The sequence below is a fragment of the Mesoplodon mirus genome, assembly GCF_964341445.2.
Source record: "Mesoplodon mirus genome assembly, chromosome: 16".
NCBI classification, from domain to species: domain Eukaryota; kingdom Metazoa; phylum Chordata; class Mammalia; order Artiodactyla; family Ziphiidae; genus Mesoplodon; species Mesoplodon mirus.
The window spans coordinates 44434331-44448099 of NC_138992.1; the positions used below are offsets into that span (position 1 = coordinate 44434331).

At 34.4% G+C, this 13769-nt stretch overlaps 1 protein-coding gene across 1 annotated transcript in view; it reads right to left on the minus strand.

The window, feature by feature from the left end:
• NECAB1 (N-terminal EF-hand calcium binding protein 1) overlaps positions 1-13769 on the minus strand; it is a 250392-nt gene that overhangs the window by 186506 nt on the left and 50117 nt on the right. Inside the window, exon 3 of the mRNA XM_082601744.1 lies at positions 7127-7235. Coding sequence (XP_082457870.1) covers positions 7127-7235 — 109 coding nt within the window. The remainder of the gene's footprint in view (positions 1-7126; positions 7236-13769) is intronic.

A 13769-nucleotide genomic window follows, 5' to 3' on the forward strand; every position in this document is an offset into this window, starting at 1 on the left:
TTGGCTCCTCTGGCGCCATGCCTCATTTGGCATATAAGCATGCTAAACTGACATCATTGACCACATGTGTCAGCTAACTTGTGCCTCTCTGTGGAAAACAGTATACATTTGTTGGGCTTTGTCTGCTTATGCCAAAGAGGTAACTTAATGCCTGAACAGAGGTCAGCCCGCCATCTGGTTCTAACAGGTAAGTCTTGATCATAAAATGCTCCATCTGGACTCTTTGTTCTCTGAGAGTTTGCTCATGGGCAGTTTGGGCTTTGTCTGAATACTTGGAGTACTCTTCTGCCAGTGTTCCTTTGCCCAATCTATATTGCTAAAACTCAACCCTGATACACCGAGTGTGTCCACCACACTTAAGCCTGTTATTCTCTGGACTTTGATTTTCACTGTGCTCTTTTGACATGCAGCTACCCCACCTTTTTCCATTTTCTGATTTCATGGCTCTAAGTCATACCATATTTCCTTAGCTTAGCACTTGGGACTGGGGCCTGCCCTATCCTCCAGGCACTTTGTGCTGCTCTCTTAGTTTCAGTGCTAGTTGAAGATGTATAGGCTACGTTAATAGGGAGATCTCTCTTACCCACTATTGGAGCTATTGGAATTGGAATGACCTTTCTAGTCATAATGCAGTGCAGGCTTTGGTCTTCAGGCCAACCTACTAAATACTTATTCCTTGGGTACTGATCCTGCCTCCTTTTCCTAATGCCCATAAAATGTGTCTACTTAAGGAGGGTAATGGATAGCTCAAGGGAGAAGGCGGTTTCATCAACCAACTAATCAAGCTTTAAAATTTAACTGTTATGCACAAATATAAGATGAATGAATTTTCCTGTTTCAGAAGGAATAAAATTCTATCATCTAAAACAAACCCTTTGATATTATTACTCTCCAATTATTATGGGACTTTATCTCATTATTGGTGCATAAAAGCTGTCTTCAAATATTAGAAAGACGTTATAAAATATTCATATTCTGCATGGCCCTAAGAAATCGAACAAATTAAGTGAAATTTTAGAGAGAAAAATTTCATTTTAGGTTAAGGAAGAAAATTTTAAACTTTCAAACCTAGCTCAAGATGGACTATGATTTTTTGTAGGTGGTAATTTTTTTATTTTTTATTTTTTTGCTTTGGTGTGCTTCAGTGATTTAACAAGTACTGGGTTGAAATCCCAGTACTCAGCATCCAAAAAAATTATTTGAGTCTGGAATAAGGAACACTTGATCTGAAGACATCAGTTGTCCATCTCTATCACAGGCTTCCATCTGCAGGCCCCGGGAAACTTTCCTGTGTGTTCACTGTCTGATATAACAGCAAAACTTCCATCTGGTCTACTGTTTGGTCTATCCTGACAATCTGGAACTCTAAATTGCTATACTGGAAGAATCATTTTTGCCTCCAGGGGATTTTTCCCCCTGCCTGTGCTGTGAATCTCTTCTACAAGGAATTATGCTAATTTCTTCATGTATTCCTCTAACTGACTGAAAAATGTAGACATGCTGGCTTTCTGATAAGTGAAAACACTTCTTTTGATGTAGAAGAGTAATTGACTATATTAGTTGCAGGTGTACAACATAGTGATTCAATATTACTATACATTACAAAATGATCACAGTAAATCTAGTTACCATTTATCATCATACAATGTTATTACAATATTATTGACTGTATTCCCCATGCAGTACAATTCAACCCCATGACTCATAGCAATTCACAATTTTAACAATATTTGCAGTTATTATAAAATATTAGCTATATTCCCTGTGCTGTCAACATATCCTTGTAGCTTATTCATTTTATACATAGTATTTTGTACCTCTTAGTCCCCCAACCCTATATTGACCCTCTCCCCTCTCTCTCCCCATTGGTAACCACTATTTTGTTCTCTACATCTGTAAGTCTGCTTCTTTTTTGTTATATTCACTAGTTTGTTGTATTTTTTAGATTCCACATGTAAGTGATATCACACAGTATTCGTCTTTCTTATTTTACTTATTTCACCTAGCATTATATCCTCCAAAAGTCCATCCATGTTGTTGCAAATGGCAAAAATTTATTCTCTTTATGGCTGAATAGTATTATATTGTATGTATATACCACATCTTCCTTATTCATCCATCTATTGATGGACTCTTATGTTGCTTCCAAATCTTGGCTATTGTAAATAATGCTGCAGTGAACATGGGGGTGCATGCATCTTTTTGATTTTGTTTCTTCAGAAAAATACTCAGAAGTGAAATAGCTAGATTGTATGGTAGTTCTATCATTAATTGTTTGTGGAATCTCTACACTACGTTTTCCATAGTAGCTGTACCAAATTGCATTCCCACCAAGAGTGCATAAGGTTTCCCTTTTCTCCACATCCTGACCAACGTTTGCTATTGGTTGTATTTTTGATAGTAACCATTCTGACAGGTGTGAGGTGATAGCTCATTGTGGTTTTCATTTGAAGTTTGCTGATAATTAGTGACCTTGAGCATATTTTCATGTGTCTGATGGCCATCTTTATTTCTTCTTTGGAAAAATATCTATTCAAGCCCTCTGCCTTTTTTTACTTGGTTGTTTTTTTGAGGTTGAGTTGTATGAGTTCCTTGTATATATTGGATACTAACTCCTTTTTGGATATATAGTTTGAAAATATCTTCTCACATTCAGTAGGCTGCCTTTTCATTTTGATGATAGTTTCTTTCACTGTGTAAAAGCTTTTTAGTTTGATGTAGTCTTATTTATTTATTTTGTTTTTGTTTCCCTTGCCTGAGGAGACAAATACAAAAAAATATTGCTAAGACTAATGTCAAATAGCATACTGCCTGTGTTATCTTCTAAGGGTTTTATGGTAAACCATAGGCCTTACATTTATGTTTTTAATCCATTTTGAGTATATTTTTTATATGGCATGAGAAAGTAGTCCAGTTTGATTATTTTGCAAGTATCTGTCTGGTTCTCCCCACACCATTTATTGAAGAAGCTGTCTTTTCTCTGTTGTATGTCCTTGCCTCCTTTGTTGTAAACTAATAGAACATATAAACATGGGTTTATTTCTGGGCTCTTAATTCTGTTCCACTGATCTATGTTTTCATGCCAGTACCATACTGTTTTGATTACTGTAGCTTTGAGGTATAGTTTGAAATGAGGGAGTGGGATACATCCAGTGTCATTTTTCTTTCTCAAAATTGTTTAGAGGGGCTTCCCTGGTGGCGCAGTGGTTGAGAGTCTGCCTGCCAATGCAGGGGACATGGGTGCGTGCCCCGGTCCAGGAAGATCCCACATGCTGTGGAGCATCTGGGCCCGTGAGCCATGGCCTCTGGGCTTGCACATCCGGAGCCTGTGCTCTGCAATGGGAGAGGCCACAACAGTGAGAGGCCCGCATACCGCAAAAAAAAAAAAAAAAAAAAAAAACCAAAAAAACTTGTTTAGATTATTCAGGGTCTTTTGTGTTTCCAGGCAATTTTTAGAATCATTTGTTCTAGTTCTGTGGAAATTACCATTGGTATTTTGATAGGGATTACACTAAAACTGTAGATTGCTTTGGGTGGCATGGATATTTTAACAATATTAATTCTTCCAATCCCTTAGTAGAGTATATATTTCCCTTTGTATGTTGTCATCTTCAATTTCTTTCATCAACGTTTTATAGTTTTCCAAATGGGTCTTTTACCTCCTTGGTTAGATTTATACTGAGGTATTTTATTAGTTTTGATGCAACTGTAAATGAGATAGTTTTCTTAATTTCTCTTTCTGATAGTTTGTGCTTAGTGTACAGATATGCAACAGATTTCTGTATGTTAAATTTTTATCCTACAACTTTACTGAATTCATTGAAAGTTCTAGTAGTTTTTTGGTGGTGTCTTTAGAATTTTCTATATATATTATCTATACTATATAGAATTTTCTATATATAGTATCATGTCATCTGCAAACAATGACAGTTTTACTCCTTCCTTCCAATCTGAATACTTTTATTTCCTTTGCTAGTCTAATTGCTGTGGCTAGGACTTCCAGTACTATGTTGAATAGGAGTGGTAGAGTGAGCATACTTTTCTTGTTACTGATCTTTGTGGGAAAAGTTTCAACCTTTCACTGTTGAATATGATGTTAGCTGTGCATTAGTTATTTATGCCTTTATTATGTTGAGGTATATTACTTCTATACCCATTTTGTTGAGAGTTTTTAAAATCATAAATTGGTGTTGAATTTTGTTGAAAGTTTTTCTCCATCTGTTTAGATGATCATATGATTTTTATTCTTCCATTTGTTAATGTGGTGTATCCTATTAATTGATTTGCAGATATTGAACCATCCTTGCATTCGGTGGATAAATCTGGGATGAATCCCACTTGATCATGGCGTTTGATCCTTTTAATGTATTGTTGAATTCAATATGCTAAAATTTTGTTGAGGATTTTTGCACTTATATTCACCAGAGATATGGGCCTATCATTTGATTTTTCTGTGGGGTCTTTGTCTAGTTTTGGTATCAGGGTAATGCTGGCATCTTGCAATGAGTTCAGAAGCATTCCTTCCTTTTCAGTTTTTTTTTTGTTGTTGTTGGGGGGGATAGTTTGAGAAGGATAGGTATTAACCTTCTAAATGTTTGAGAGAATTCACCTGTGAAGCCATCTGGTCCTGAACTTCTGTTTGTTTTATTACTGATTATTTTTCATTACTGGTAATAGGTCTGTTAATATTTTCTATTCCTTCCTGATTCAGTCTTGGGAGATTTATGTTTCTAGGAACTCATCCATTTCTTCTAGGTTGTCCATTTTATTGGTGTATAATTGTTCATAGCAATCTCTTATGATCCTTTCTATTTCTATAACATGGGTTGTAACTTCTTTTTTGTTTCTTATTTTATTGATTTGGGACCTCTCTTTTTTTCTTGATGAGTCTGTCTAAAGTTTTATCAATTTTGTTTATTTTTTCAAAGAATCATCTCTTAGTTTCATTGTTTTTTTCTGTCTCTTTTTTAGTCTCTATTTCATTTATTCCTCCTATGATCATTATTATTGCTTTCTTCATACTAACATTAAATTTTGTTGGCATTTCTTTTTCTAGTTCCTTTAGGTGTAAGATTAGGCTGTTTCTCTGGGATTTTTCTTCTTTCCTGAGGTAGGCTTTTATCTCTATAAACTTCCCTCTTAGAACTGTTTTTGCTGTGTCCCATAGATTGTGGATTGTTCTGTTTCTATTTTCATTTGTGTGATTTCCTCTTTGATTTCTTCAGTGACTCATTAGTTATTTAGTTTATATAACTGTATATATTTAGGTGCTCCCATGTTGGATTTAAATATATTTATAAATGTTTTATCTCCTTATTGGATTTATCTCTTTATCATTATGTAATGTTTTACTTTGTCTCTTGTTACAGTCTTTGTTTAAAAGTCTATTTTATCTGATATAAATATTTCTACCCTGGCTTTCTTCTGATTTCCGCTTGCATGGAATACCTTTTTGCATCCCCTCACTTTCAGTCTTTGTGTGTCTTTAGACCTGAAGTAAGTCTCTTGTAGGCAGCATACTTATGGGTCTTATTTTTGTATCCGTTCAGGCACTCTGTGTTGTTTGATTGGAGCATTTCATCCATTTACATTTAAAGTAGTTATTGATAAGTATGTATCAATTGTCATTTTGTTAATTGTTTTCAGTTCATTTTTATAGTTCTTTATTGTTCTTTCCTTTTTCTTTTGCACTCTTCCAATGTGACTTGATGTTATGTTTAGTGTTATTTTTGGATTCCTTTCCCTATTTTGTGTGTGCATCTATTATAGATTTGTGTTTGTGGTTACCATGAGATTTATATATAACAATATATATATATATATGTGTGTGTGTGTGTGTGTGTGTATACACACACACACACATACATGATAATTATACTTTACTGATCTCTTAAGTTCAAATGCATTCTAACAGACCTGCACCCCCACCCAACAATTAATATTTTTTATTTCACATTTTGCATTTTAAAAAATATCCCTTAACTACTTATGGTGGATTAGAAGATTTTACTACTTTTGTCTTTTATCCTGTCTACTAGTTTTGTGAGGGATTGATCTACCACCTTTACTGTGTATTTTCCTTTACTAATGAGGTCTTTACCTTCATAATTTTCATATTTCTGGTTGTGGTCTTTCTTTTCCACTTAGAGAACTCCCTTTAACATTTATTGTACAACCATTTTAGTGGCACCAAACTCTTTTAGATTTTGCTTGTCTTAAAACTCTCTCCTTCAAATCTGAATGTTACCTTGTTGGGTAGAATATTTTTCATTATATATTTTTTCCTTGTATCACTTTAAATATAGTGACATAACCACTTTGAAAATATTTGGAAAGAAAGAAAGAAAACATTGAAAATATATCTTGTTGGTTAAATTTTCCTCTTTAACTTGCAAGTTAAATTTTCCTCTTTTGTCACATAAATAATATTCTTAAAATATTTTGTTTCATCATGAGAAACAAATATTTTTTAGAAATGTAATCATAGCTGCACCTATAGTGCAACATAATAAAGCACTTTAAATTTTAAAAATTAAGTAAATCATTTCTTGTAAAATGACTCAAAAAATCCACCAGCTAAACCTACAAATTTTCAGAGCTCATATTTTATTTTGCTAGATTTGAAAATAAATCAAGTAGATCACTATATACATTGATTGTTCAGAGAAAATTCTGTGTCCTGCATTACCTACAGGTAACACTGATTTGGAGTTCAGCACATCTGAATTGTCCAGATAATTGCTGCAATTTCCTATTTTACTACAGTAATATAAAAATGGACTTTTAGGACAATTTTTAAATGAAGCAAACTGAGATGAAATCTAAGAAACAAGGTAAAATTCTACTTTCTTATTAATGGCAGAATTAGAATTATTTATAACCTATGCTTTGTTTTAATTCTGCAAACTCTTTATGAGAACTCCCTACAGAAGATCTTTATTTTCCAGTTCAAAATTCAGTTTTTCACAGCATTTCGATTGTTAGACGCTATCTCAGAACTGAACATAGGTGTGTTACAAAATGTGTTCTCTGCAGCTTTACTCCCTCTCTGTTTCATTCATATGTACTTGTTCATGCCCCCTCTATTTTGTTTACAGAATGTAGTGATTAAAAAAAAGTTCCTTACTTGGTATTATGTGTATCAATGGTATGGAAGAGCTCATGTAACTCTTCTCCACTCAGAACACCATCTGCAAAATATGCTTTGAATTCTTCAAAGGACAATTTTCCATCATCTAAAATAGTAAGAGCAAACAAAAGAGAAGCAAATCATTTCAATTTTGTTTGTTATTATATCTTTTAATTTTTAACATTTTGCTCAAATGCTTGAACAGGTTTGTTTGTGCATGCATACATGTATTCAAAAAGGAAGAACAATTTCATGTGTTTAAAATAAAAATAGTTACCCACCCAGACACAAGAATGGTCACAGGACCCCACCTCCTCCCTCCCGGACCCAAGGAGTGGTCATGGGTCTCTGCCGTCTCCCTCTTGGAATCCAGGAGTAGTTGTGGGCCCCTGCCACCTCCCTTCCAGATACCAGGAGTCATTGCAAACCAAGAGTGGTTGCAAGCCACCACTGCCACCCTTGCAGATCCCAGGAGTGGTTGAGAGCTCCCACTGCCACCTGTCCAAACTCCAGGAGTAGTTGTGAGCCACCTCTGATCCCATCCTGTGTCCCAGGGCCATTGCTGAGCCATTGCCACCACTGAGAACCCCAGGACTGGGCACCAGCAGCCACATCTGCATACCTCCTATCAAGGCTATAATGACGAGCACATGCTGAGGAAAGAGGTGTCAGGCGTGCATACTAAAAAAAGTCCTCAGACCAAATATACTAAATCCATACAAGCTACACAGGGATGCTCCCACGTATAAAGAGCACTCCAAGACCAGAGTACATAATTGCTTCTCCTAAACTCACAGAGAGAAATAAAAGCAAAATGAAGCAGAGGAACCACTCCCAGTTAAAAGACCAAGAGCATTCCCCTGAAAGAAGAAACAATGAAGCAGACCTCTTCAATATGATAGACACTGATTTCAAACAGGAGATAATGAAAATACTGAAGGAATAAAGAAGGGGTATCAGTGGAAATGCAGAGTACAGAAAAAAGAAACTAGAAACTAGAAAGAGGAACCAAGAAAAATTAGAAAACTCATTTGCCGAGATGAAAGCTGAGCTAAAGTCAATGAATAGCAAAATGAATAATGCAGAAGAACAAATAAGTGACCTGGAATAATGGAAAAAGGAATAATTGAAATCGTCCAATCAAGACAGAAGACAGAAAGCCAAATTAAAAAAAAGAAGAAAGCAATAAAAGAGACTTATGGGATAATATAAACTATGCCGACCTATGCAAAATAGGGGTTCCAGGAAGGAAAGAAAGCAAAAAGGGATCAAAAATATGTTTGAAGAAATTATGGCTGAAAACTTCCCAAACCTAAAGAAGGAAACATATATCCAGGTACAGGAAGCACAGAGGGTCCCAAACAAGTTAAACCAAAGCAGACCTACACTAAGACATACTATAATAAAAATGGGAAAATCTAAAGACAAAGAGAAGATTCTAAAGACAGTAAAAGAAAAGCAAAGAGTTAATTACAAGGGAACCCCCATAACACTATCAGCTGATTCCTCTACAGAAACGCTGTAGGCCAAAAGCAAGTGTCAAGATATATATATATATATAAAGTCCTGGAAGGGAAAAATCTGCAAACTAGAATACTCTACCCATTAAGATTACCCTTTAGAAGAGGAGAGATAAAATACTTCCCAGACAAGCAAAAACTAAAAGAATACAGCAATGCTATACTTACCCTAAAGGAAATATTGAAAGCTCTTCTCTAAATAGAAAAGAAGTAAGAATCTATAAGAAAAAGACAATTACAACTGGAAAATAAATCACTTAAAGAAGCCAGTACACAGATTAAAACATTTTAATGAAATGTTTTAATCAAAATTAATCAGAATGTTTTAAATTTTAATCAAAATATTTTAAAATCAAAAACATTTTCTGTGAAAGAAAATGTGATGACACATTTTGATTTTGAAATGATGACATCATTTTCTGTGATGAAAACCACAATGAATAGCAAAAAGAAGAACATGAAGATGTAAGAGAGGACATCAAAACCATAAAATGTGGGGGAGGAGAGTAAGAAAATGTGGATTTTTTCCCTTAGAATGTGTTTGAGCCTATATGACTACCAGTCTAAGGAAAGTATATATAGGAAGGAGTTAACATACTTGAAAAACAGTGTAACCACAAGTCAGAAACACACAATAGATTCACAAAAACCAAAAAGAGAACATAAGTATAATACAAAAGGAAAATCATCAAATGATGAAAGGAAAAACAAAAGGAAAAAAAAGGGACAAAGAAGAAATACAAAATCAATGGGAAAATAAGGTTTTAAATGGCAATAAATATATGTCTATCAATAATTACCTTAAATGTTAATGGACTAAATGCTCCAGTCAAAAGACAGAGTGGCAGATTGGATAAAAAACAAGAGTGTACAGTATGCTGCTTACAAGAGATGCACTTTAGGGCAAATAACACACATAGATTGAAAGCCAGGGGATGGAAAAAGATATTTCATGCAGATGGAAATGAAAAGAAAGTGGGGGTCCCAATACTCATATCAGACAAAATAGACTTTAAAACAAATGCCATAAAGAAAGATAAAGAAGGACACTATATAATGATAAAAGGATAGATACAAAAGGATTTTACACTTATCAATGTATATGTACCTAATATAGGAGCACCCAAATATATAAACAAATACTAACGGACATAAAGGGAGAGATTAACAGGAATACAATAATAGTAGGAGACTTTAACACCCCACTCACAACAATGGACAAATATTCCAGACAAAGAATCAATAAGGCAACAGAGATCCTAAGTGATACAATAGGACAGTTAGACTTAATTGATATTTTCACAACATTACATCCAAAAAAACCAGATTACACATTCTTTTCAAGTGCACATGGAACATTCTCTAGAATTAACCACATACTAGGGCACAAAACAAGCCTCTACAAATTTAAGACTATAGAAATTTTCTCAAGCATCTTTTCTGACCACAACAACATGAAACTAGAAATTAACCACAGAAAAGGAAATGAGAAAAAAATGATTACATGGAAATTAAACAACATGCTTCTAAAAAACCAATGGGTCAATGATGAAATCAAAGAGGAAATTAAAAAATACATTGAGACAAATGACAATGAAAACACAGCCATACAAAGTCTATGGGATACAGAAAAAGCAGTTCTTAGAGGGAAGTTTATAGCAATACAGGCCTTCCTCCAAAAAGAAGAAAAATCTTAAATAAACAACTTAACCAACCAGTTAAAAGTATTAGAAAAAGAAGAAAAACAAAACCTGAAGTCAGAAGAAGGAAGGAGATAATAAAAACTAGAGAGGAAATGAGTAAAATAAAAATTTTTTAAAAAAGGAAAAAAATCAGTAAAACCAGGAGTTGATTCATTGAAAGGATAAACAAGACTGACAAAGCTCTGGCCAGGCTCACCAAGAAGAAAAGAGAGAAAACCCGAATAAACAAAATAAGAAATGAAAAAGGAGACATGACAATTGATACTACAGAATAACAACAACAACAACAAAAAAAAAAACATAAGGGAATACTATGAATAATTATATGTAAAAATTTGGTGACCTAGAAGAAATGGACAAGTTTCTAGAAACATACAGCCTTCCAAAATTTAATCAAGAAGAAATAGATAATTTGACCAGACTGATCACTAGAATTGAAATAGAATCTGTAATGTAAAAACTCCCTACAAATAAAAGTCCAGGACCAGATGGCTTCACAGGTGAATTCTAGCAAACATACAAAGAAGAATGTACACCAATTCTTCTCAAACTCTTACAGAAAATTGAAGAGCAGGGAACACTCCCAAGGACATTTTAATGAGCCACCATAACACTGATAATAAAACCAGGCTAAGACACCACCAGAAAAAAAATTACAGGCCAATATTTTTGATGAATATAGATGCAAAAATTCTCAACAAAATATTAACAAACCAAATCCAGCAATGCATGAAAATGATCATACACCATGACCAAGTGGGATTCATCCCAAGTTTACAAGGATGGTTCAACACACACAAATCAATCAATGTGATACACCACATAAACAAAAGAAAAAACAAAAACCATATGATCATCTCAATAGATGCAGAAAAAGCATTTGACAAAATTCAACATCCATTCATGATAAAAACTCTTACCAAAGTGGATGGAGAGGGAACATATCTCAAAATGGTAAAAAGTATTTATGACAAATCCACAGCCAATATAATAGTCAAAGGTGAAAAGCTGAAAGCTTTCCTGCTAAAATCTGGAACAATTCAACGTTGCCCACTCTCACCTCTTCTATTCAACACAGTATTGGAAGTCCTAGCCACAGCAATCAGACAAGAAAAAGAAATAAAATGTATCCAAATTGGAAGGGAAGAAGTAAAATTGTAATTATATATAGATGATACACTGTATGATACCCTAAAGACTCCACACAAAAACTGCTAGAACTGATAAATGAATTCAGTAATGTAGCAGGATACAAGATTAACATACAGAAGTCAGTTGCATTTCTTTACAACAATGAAATATCAGAAAGAATGTAAAAAAAACATCTCAAAAAACAATACTTTCTAAAATCACAACCCCCAAAATAAAATACTTAGGAATAAATCTCACCAAGAAGGTGAAAGACTCATAAGCTGAAAACTATAAACATTAGTAAAGGAAATTGAAGATGATTCAAAGCAATGGAAAGATATCACATGCTCTTGGATTGGAAGAATTAATATTGTTAAAATGGCAATTGTACCCAAAGCAGTCTACAGATTTAACACAATCCCTATCAAATTACCAATGACACTTTTCACAGAACTAGGACAAATAACCCCAAAATTCATCTGGAACCATAAAAGACTCAGAACTGCCAAAGCAATCCTGAAAAAAGAACCAAACAGGAGGCATAACCATCCCAGACTTCAGAGAATACTACACAGCTACAGTAATAAAACAGTGTGGTACCGGCACAAAAACAGAATATGGATCACTGGAAAAGAAGAGAGAGCCCAGAAATAAACCCACACACCACAGTCAATTAATCTTTGACAAAGGAGGCAAGAAGTTATAATGGGAAAGGACAGTTTTTTCAGCAAAGGGTGTTGGGAAATTTGGACAGCTGCATGTAAATCAATGAACTTAGAACAGAACCTCTCACCATACACAAAAATAAACTCAAAATGGCTTAAAGACTTAAATATAAGACATGACACCATAAAACTCCTAGAAGAAAACATAGGCAAAACATTCTCTGACATAAATTGTACAAACATTTTCTTGGGTCAGTCTCCCAAGGCAATAGAATTGAAAGCAAAAATAAACAAATAAGACCTTATCAAATTTAAAGGCTTTTGCACAGCAAAGGAAACCATAAACAAAATGAAAAAACAACTTACAGAAGGGGAGAAAATATTTGCAAATGATGCAACTGACAAGGGCTTAATTTCCAAAATATATAAACAGCTCATACAACTCAATTTCACAGAAACAACCCAATCATAAAATGGGAGGAAGACCTAAAGGGACAATTTTCCAAAGAAAGCATACAGATGGCCAATAGGCACATAAAAAATACTCATTATTGCTAATTATTAGAGAAATGCATATCAAAACTACAATGAGGTGTCACCTCATACTGGTCAGAATAGTAATCATTAAAATGTCTACAAATAATCGATGCAGGAGAGGGTATGGAGAAAAGGAACCCTCCTACACTGTTGGTAGGACTGTAACTTGATGCAGCTACTAAGGAGAACAGTATGGAAGTCCCTTAGAAAACTAAATATAGAGTTACCATATGACCTAGCAATCCCACACCTGGGGATATATCTGGAAAAGATGAAAACTTTAACTTGAAAAGATACATGCATGCCAAATGTTCATAGCAGCACTATTTACAATAGCTAAGACATGGAAGCAGCCTAAATGTCCATTGACAGATGAATGAATAAAGAAGATACTGTGGGGGCTTCCCTGGTGGCGCAGTGGTTGAGAGTCCGCCTGCCAATGCAGGGGACACGGGTTCATGTCCCGGTCCGGGAAGATCCCACATGCCACGGAGCAGCTGGGCCTGTGAGCCATGGCCGCTGAGCCTGTGTGTCTGGAGCCTGTGATTCACAACGGGAGAGGCAACAACAGTGAGAGGTCCGCGTATTGCAAAAAAAAAAAAAAAAAAAGATACTGTGTGTGTGTATGTATATATAATGGAATGTTAGCCATAAAAAAGAATGAAATAAGTTCATTTGCAGCAATATGGATGGGCCTACAGATTATCATACTGTCAGACAGAGAAAAATATTATATATTATATAACATATGTGGAATCTAAAAAATAGTACAAATGAAATTATTTATAAAACAAAAATAGACTCACAAACATAGAAAACAAACTTATGGTTACCAAAGGGGAAATAGTGGGTGGGGGATAAATTAGAAGTACAGAATTAACACATACCCACTACCATACATAAAATAAACAACAAAGATTTACTGTATAGCACAGGGAACTATATTCAGTGTCTTGTAATAACCTACAATAGAAAGGAATCTATATATATATATATATATATATATATATATATATATATATATATATATATATATATATATATATATATATATATCTGAATCACTTTGCTTGCTATACACCTG